At 53.8% G+C, this 7,752-nt stretch overlaps 1 protein-coding gene across 2 annotated transcripts; it reads left to right on the top strand.

Annotated features, from left to right (window-relative positions):
• On the top strand, positions 1–7,463 carry TMEM79 (transmembrane protein 79). Of its 2 annotated transcripts, none has more exons than XM_005280747.4 (4): positions 1–137; positions 2,285–3,223; positions 4,312–4,525; positions 5,635–7,463. In XM_005280747.4, the coding sequence occupies exons 2-4, from the start codon at positions 2,419–2,421 to the stop codon at positions 5,852–5,854; spliced, it is 1,239 nt and encodes a 412-aa protein (XP_005280804.2). In that variant the 5' UTR covers positions 1–137; positions 2,285–2,418; the 3' UTR covers positions 5,855–7,463. The 2 variants fall into 2 exon arrangements, with proteins under 2 accessions (XP_005280804.2, XP_065430533.1); XM_065574461.1 differs by having other exon boundaries at positions 5,740–6,349.
• The last annotated feature ends 289 nt before the right edge of the window (positions 7,464–7,752 follow it).

The following is a 7,752-nucleotide window of genomic DNA, read 5'->3' as shown; positions in this document are numbered from 1 at the left end:
GCCCCACCTTTGCTGGTTAAACAGGTTTGAAGTCCAGGCAAAGGAAAGAAGCCGCAGAAACATTCACAACCAGGAACAGCCATCTGCAAAACTCCTGCACTTCCCTATGGCCCAGCTGAGCCCAGCCTGCTTTCCGAGTAAGCAGCCCAGCAGGGAAACAGATCTCTGCTTTACTTTATTCATTTTCTCTTGAAGTCTGGTTGAGTGGAGGGGTTGTTCTGCAGATGGGTGCAGGGAGTTTTGGAGGTTGCCTGGGTGCGTGTGTGTGTGTGTGTGTGTGTGTGTGTGTGTGTGTGTGGCGGGGGGACAGACAGACAGATTTTGGAGACCTGGCTCTGCCACTGGGATGTAGCGTGACCTTGGGCGACTCATGTCACCGCTCTGTGCCTCGGTTTCCCCATCTGCAAAGTGGGGACAGTGCTACTGCCCTCTTTTGTAAAGTGTTTCAAGATGTCTGGATGAAATGTGCTATGTAAGAGCTAGGGATTATTATTGGGTGTGTGAGTTACATGTCCATACGTTATTTGTAACTTCTTTGACCCCCTCTCCCCTCCACCTCTAACATTTTGGCAACTACTTAACGAGGGCCTCACAAGTGGCTCTTAATCCCCCACCCTATATTGAGCCCCACATGGGCACACTCCTACATCTCTTTAAAATCAACGGGGCCAGATCCTCAGCTGGTTCAGTGGAGAGAAACTGACAAGACACCAGCTGGGAATCTGCCCCCTCCGTCACCCCCCGGGATCCCTCATGAGTGCAGTGAGTCTGCTGGTGGGGATGAATAAATTAACTATCCTGGTTGACAGATTTCAGCCAATCCAGGAGGGATTGCCAATATTCCCCATATTTGCCTCCATGTTTTAAGAGTGATTAACATTGCAGGGGCCTTGGGCATTCATACGTCTCAGTCCTCCCTAGTCTCTGCCTGTGGAACATCATAATCTAGTCTCCTGAGGGCTGTCATACTTCAGTCTCATTTTGGTTGTTGGGTGGTGTTGGTGGCCTGTGAGATACAGGTCAGACTAGAAGATCTGGTGTTCCCTTCTGGTCTTCCCTTTATGACTCAGTGGTATTGTAATTGTTGGCCTGCCATATGTTGTGTAGGCCTGCAGTTGAGAGGTGCCTCCCAGATCTTGTCAATCAGTGTTCACACCGCTCCCTCTGGAGAGTTTTGCAAGGTGTGCGCATCTCAAGGACACACTAAGCAGTTTCGCTCACCACCAGTGTAATAAATATCCCTCCAGGTAAGATGACAGGTCTCTGCAAGGATTGACCAACCTGATTTTCAAAGGCAAAGAGCCTCAGCGAATGGGATGGGTTCTGCCAGAACTCACCCCTCCTGAAAATCAAGCCCTGCTCTTTTCATTGCCGTCCGGGGTCCTGAACCCCAAAATTTGCATCTCTATTCCCAACATTCAGTGGTCTTTTGGTTCAGCCAACGAGGGGCCAGCCCCAGCGCTGTAATGCAGATCCCAACTTCAGAAATGTTTTGGATCCAACATTTAGGTAGCGAGGCACAAAGTTCTGATCCAAAATCCGTGGAGTGTTTGGATTGGGTGTTTTTGAAAATTCATCCCATTATCGCTCTAGGAGTAGCCATGAAGGGTTTGTGCACTCATGGAGTTCTTCTGGAATAGCTGTTGGGCCGTACATTCACACCCAACCTTAATCTGAATTAACTTTCAAGTGTAGACAAGCTGTCAGTTCTGCTCTAGATCGAGGCATGCCCAGAGTTTATAGGAGTGTTTGGATGTGGGATTTTGCTCAGGGTATATCTATTATTTAACCCTTTCCTAGAGCTCCATAGAAATTGATCCTGTGGGGTTTTTTTCAGCAGCTGTTTCATCCCCTGGGTTTAATCATCTTAATAACAAATCGAATAGTGTTTAACTGAGCTCAGTATGATTCCAGAGCAATTCCACCAACTTCAGCTGGAAGCCGCTTGATCTAGTGGTTAGAACAGATGCCTGGGAGTCAGGACTCTTGGGCTTTCTTGTAGCTTTGGAGGAAGCGTAATTTGGTGGTTACGGCAGGGGCAGGAGGGTGACAGGGACCCAGGACTCTTGTGTTCTGTTCCCAGCTCTGCCACCAATTTGCGGTGTGACCTTGGATTAATTGCCCCACTTCTCTTGATGTCCACAGCTTATAAAGGAGGGATAACAATATCTTGGAAGTGTTGATTAATGGTCTGGCTTGTGAGGGGCATTGGCCGCTTGGGAAGGGTGATCTACAGGCCCTTCTTATTGGTATCTCATTGCGTATGTTCTTTGTCCCTCCGTAGGTGGAGAAGAGCGATGACAGAGGACAGCAACTGGACTCTACACCCTTAAATAGGCGATACATTCTATTGCCCGTACCACCACAAAGCCAGCCTCCCTCAGGGTCTGTCAGCTGGAACATCCCCGGAGGCCCAAGATGGCAGCTGCTGACCCCGGGGCTCACACAGAGAATGTGGCACTGGTGGAGCTGAGAAAGGAGGCGCTGGAGCCCCCCGTGCAGAAGGTGGCCTGCGGCAGTGTCCAAGACAAGAAGCCAGGAGACCCTGATGCTACTCTGCCCTGGGACCAGTCCCGGCACTCTTCCATGAGTGAGGTGGCCACGGAGCCCACCACCCCATCCCGCAAGGCACCTGAGACAGAGAAGAGGCCAAGCCCCGAGGGGAGCCGCATGGGCCCCGAGCCGGGGCCTACTGGAGAGGAGGAGGTTTTCCCCGGCTCGTCCCTTCTGCGGGAGGAGGAGGAAGGCAACAGGATGCCTGAGACGGCCGCGCATGTTTTCATCCCCATCGATCCCCACTGTATCGAGAAGGCCCCCGGGTGCCGAGGCTCGGCAGGGGCCAGCGACTGGAAGAAGAAGCAGCAGCAGCTGGAGGAGGAGGCCATCGTGTGCTGTGAGAAGGAGAACGGCGACCCCGAGAAGCTGGCCTTCCTGACCCCCGGCCCCCTGAGCTACCCCCCGCACTACGACGAGCCAGCTGGCTACGGCGGCGGCCAGACCAAGCCACTTTCCGAGAGGCTGCGGTGCCTTCAATGCCAGGACTGCAGCTCTGCCAACCTCAAGGCCGTGGCCTCCATGATCGGGGCCATGATCATCTTCCCCTGCTTCGTGTACGGGGCCTACGTCTTCCTGCCCTTCGACGCCCCCCTGATGCCAACCATGAGCGCCCGGCTGGTCTACACCCTTCGCTGCGGAGTGTTCGGCACCTTCCCCATCATCCTAGGTGAGCGGAGCCGGGCGATTGGGTCCTCTCTCCTCTGGGGGAGTGTTCTGGCTCTGAGGGGCAGAGCGGCTGGCTCCGGGGATGGGTTCCCACTGGAGTCAATAGGGAGCTGTAGGGCGCTCCGCACCCCTGGAGAGTTGGCTCATGGCCTACTCAGGAGTGACCGACAGCCATTCCCATCCGATGGCTGCTTGGGGGCTGACATGAAACAAGCTGAGTGGGTCTCAGCCCAGTGTCTAGTGACCACATCCCCCAAACCACCAGTGTGACCATCACTAACCAGCCCCCTGGCTGGGAGGCTCAGCTGAGAGGCCAAGAACTGATTGGGCCATGCACTCCTCCTGTGCAGGTCATCAGGCTGAGCGTGAGAGGGAGGAAGGATGATGGGGATGGATCACCTGTTCCGTTCATTCCCTCTGAAGCACCTGGCATTGGCCACTGTCGGAAGACAGGATACTGGGCTAGATGGAGCTTTGGACTGACCCAGTATGGCCGGTCTTATGTTCTTATGATCCAGTGGTTAGGTTGCTATCTGGCAATCCAGGTTTAATTCCCTGCCCTGTGTGACTCGGGCAAGTCACTGACTCTTGCCGTGCCTCAGTTTCCCATCTACACAATGGGGATAACCGCACTGCCCTGCCTCACGCGGGAGGGTTGTGAAAATAAATACATCAAAGATGGCAGGGCACCTTTTGCTAGCCCGACACTAAGGACAGGTCTACACTTAAAATTTAGGTCTAGCTACATCACCTACGTGTGATTCTTTCACACCCCCATGCGGCGTAGTTACGCCGACCTAACCACCAGGGTAGATGCTGCTCGGTCGACAGAAGAATTCTTCCATCAACCAAGCTCCTGCCTCTCGGAGAGGTGGATTAACTACCATGATGGAGAAACCCCTTTCCATCGGCGTCTACATTATGGAGCTACAGCGGCATGGCTACGTCTCTATCACGCCTAGAGCGTTCACAAAGCCTAGCGCTCCCCAGCGGTCGCTATGCCCCCAGTCCTGGTCTCCACCCATCGCTCCTTGCGTCCAGCCAGAGAGCACTGTCCCCCACTCAGTTCTCTCTCTCCAATCCCACCAGGTCTGATCGTGTACGGGGTCTCCCGCCTCTGCTTCTCCTCGGTGCAGCCCTTCGGGGAGCTGCGCAGGGAGGTGGAGATCCACCGGCGCTACGTTTCCCAATCCGTCTACCTCTTCATCCTCTACTTCTTCAACATTGCTGTGCTGGCCACCTACCTCCCTCAGGAAGCCCTGAAGCTCATCCCGTTGCTCACGGGGCTGTTTGCCATCTCACGGTAAGCTCACTCCTCTCCCGCATGGCGTAAGACCCCTCCCCAGGCTACGTTTAAATGGACCACGAGCTGAGAGCAATGAGTCTAAGCCCAGAGTAGAGGTAGAATCACGACGGGGAGGTGGGTTCTTTGGTCCTTCTGTTAATTTAGTGCTGGGGGAACATATTGGCATGCCTGGAGTTCGCTCCTTCATCCAGGGGACAGGAGAGCTTGGGTCCCGTCAACATTTAGCCAGGACTCGGAGATTAATACTGCTCCTCCCCCACTCATTTGGAAAGCACCAGGGGTCTTTAAAAACCACCGGAGGTCCAGCATAATGGTTTTAAGTCTCATCCAAAGATGGGGCTTCCAGCAGGACAGCGCCCCCTAGTGCTCGGGGATTGGAGTCCATGCTGACTCAGAGGGGAGCGTGCCCCCTGCTGGGTCAACCCCTCTGCTCCCTGCCGGATAGCACCACGCTAGGGAATAGGGGTCAGCACTGCGCCCCCTGGATTCATGCTGGAGTGCTGGAGTCACCCTAACTCAGAGGGAAGAGTGTCACCGATTCCGTCACCCACCCAACTCCTTAGCACCACACTGCAGCAGTGGCATCAGGACCAGGGCTTAATTTGGGCTAGGGCTGAGCCCCGGCACCTCTGGGCCTGGCAGTTCACAGCCCCGGCACCTCTGGGCCTGGCAGTTCAGAGCCCCGGCACCTCTGGGCTTGTATCTGTTATGAATGTAAAAAATTTGCTTGAGCCCAGCCACTAAATGCTTACGTCCCGGCACCTCTTTTGTTACAAATTAAGCACTGATCCCAAGGAGAGTTTCCCTCACTGAGGCACTAGTTTCCCCTAGCGCCATGCTGGCCTCGTACTGACGCGAAGGGAAGAGCGCCTCTTAGCGAATGGGCCACAATACTCCCTGCAGCACCTTGGCTTTCCCCTGCAGGTCTTCCACCCTGCCAGCTTTGACTCTGGGCTGCCCACGAGCGGCACAAAGCCAAGCCTCGGAGCATTAAACCAGCAACGTGGTCCCAAATCCTCCGGTGTCCAGAGTGGCAGAGTGGTCCTCGGACAACCGGGCCCTGTCTCCTGACACGCCCCCACCCCCGTGCCTCTTCTCTTCCCCAGGCTGCTGTACTGGCTGGCCTACGCCATGGGTCGCTCTTTCCGCGGCTTCGGCTTCGGCCTGACCTTCCTGCCCCTGCTGACCATGCTCCTGTGGAACCTCTACAGCATGTTCATCCTGGAGCCCGAGAACATGTTCGCCACGGCCACCAACGGCAAGCAGGACGCGCCGTCGGAGAAGCAGAGCCGGGCCGCAGCGCCCAAGCCGAGATACTGGGGGTAAAGGACGGGACAAGGGGCTCTGATGCTCGGCAGCAGGGAGATGGATTTGATGGCAATGAACAGAGCCCGGATGGGGGGCTCGGCCGGGGCACCCACATGTCAGCGCGTGAGTGCCCCGATGCCCAAATGGGCTGGTTTGCAGAAGCGCTGAGCAACCCCCAACTCCAGTTCCACCTGTGGCAGGCTCTGAATCCCAAGCCTTAAGTGGAAGTGAGTGGACAAATACAGACCTAAACCATGGGCCCAACAGCGCCTCCTACTGGAATCCATCAAGCAATTGAATTCCACCAGCTAACCTGATCAGCTGGCTTCAAAGAGTTAATTCAGTCCTCCCTTTAACTTGATCCAGACCTCAACTAGCTATTTATATTCAAATCATCCTTTCTTCTGAGCACTCTAAGGCAGGTGCTCTTGGATAATTAGATCATGGAGCAACAGTCCCCTGCGAATTTCAAGGAGAAGAAAGATCCTTGCTAATAAAAGAGGACTTCACTGATAAGCCTCATTAACTGCACTGATAAAGGCAGCTTCTGAGCCAGGCTAACAGACTAGGGGGATGTCTGTACGTGCAGCGCAGGTGAAGACGTTCTATGCGGATGGGAGAGAGCTCTCAGTCGGCATAAAAACCCCACCTCTGTGAGTGGCAGAATCTATGTCGGCGGGAGAAGCTCTCCCGTGGACATGGCGCTGTCTACATGGGCGTGGGGCAGTTAGGTCAGTATAACTGTTGCTCAGGAGTGTGGATTTTTCACACCCTGAGCGACGTAGTTATACCAACACAGGTTTGTCACCTAGATCTGGCCTAACTCCGAGTGTCACAGCTAAATACAAGGTGGAACAGATTATTTAACATAACATATTTCAAGGGACCATTCAAGGTGAAGCGGCCCGTTAACACCCCTCCAGTCCTAGGGAGGAAAGGAACGGGGGGGGGAAGGAGTTATTGGTGGGTTTCAGCTTGTTCACATAAGCCATAAATCCAGCGTCTCTATTCAGTCCATGATTTTTATTGTCTAGCAAAGTTAACGGGCCACATCCCCTTGAAATACGCATTAACTACTTCTGTTCCGCCTTGTATGTAGCTGTGACACCGGGTTCCCCAGACCTGAAGAACTCTGTGCAGCTGGGAAGCTGGTGTCTCTCACCAGCAGAAGTTGGTCCAGTACAAGAGATTGCCTCGCGCACTTTGTCTCTCTAGACTGGAATAAGCAGCCAGCGCTGTGGCACTATGTTTTCACCCACTTTCTGGGTGGGGGACTTGGTTTAACTCATCCTTGTCAACAGGAACGTGTGCAGCAGTAGGGGCTCTTAGGCCAGACTGACTGATGTATGGGCTTCCGGATTGTGTATTGATTTTGGCAGGTTGCTGCCGTCTCTGAGGCTAACAGCTGCGGCTGGGGTTATTTTCCTTTCGGTTGTGAAACACTACAAGGCAAACAGTGGATGGAGGGCACAGGGGACATGTGGAATCAGTAAACAGCTTCCCCAGGCAAGTGGAAGAACAAGTTTCATCAGTGGGTGGATCAGGATTGATTGGTATCGGGTCACTTTATTTTACTTAACCCCGGGCTGGAGTGGGCATTACTTAATAAAGTCTTTTGCAACCATTATGCTGGGCCTAGTCCCTCCTGCTAGACTCGTCCCTACCCTGGGGAATAGGATGAACTGTTTATTGTCCCTGTAGTCTTCAGAACTTCCCTAGTGGTTTCTGAAAATGTGAATCCACCCATGTTTTGTTTGCTTGCATCTACATTCTTTCTTTTAACTTTTACAGTGCTAGGGCCAAATTAGCCACTGGGGATGTGGTGAAGTCTGCATCACTTGGAGTCTTTAAATCAGGACTGGATAGCTGAGACAGAGATGCTCTAGCTCGACCAGAAGCTATGGGCTTGGTGCAGG

The sequence above is a fragment of the Chrysemys picta genome, chromosome 20 (assembly GCF_011386835.1).
Source record: "Chrysemys picta bellii isolate R12L10 chromosome 20, ASM1138683v2, whole genome shotgun sequence".
Lineage (NCBI taxonomy): Eukaryota > Metazoa > Chordata > Testudines > Emydidae > Chrysemys > Chrysemys picta.
This window is presented reverse-complemented; position numbering and strand designations above follow the sequence as displayed.

What these genes read in the sequence shown, in the direction of transcription:
- TMEM79 (XM_005280747.4), top strand. Translation starts at nt 2,419, where the DNA reads ATGGCAGCTGCTGACCCCGGGGCTCACACAGAGAATGTGGCACTGGTG. An exon ending in CACCTTCCCCATCATCCTAG is followed by an intron (nt 3,224 to 4,311) that starts GTGAGCGGAGCC and finishes CAATCCCACCAG; the next exon opens with GTCTGATCGTGTACGGGGTC. An exon ending in GGGCTGTTTGCCATCTCACG is followed by an intron (nt 4,526 to 5,634) that starts GTAAGCTCACTC and finishes TCTCTTCCCCAG; the next exon opens with GCTGCTGTACTGGCTGGCCT.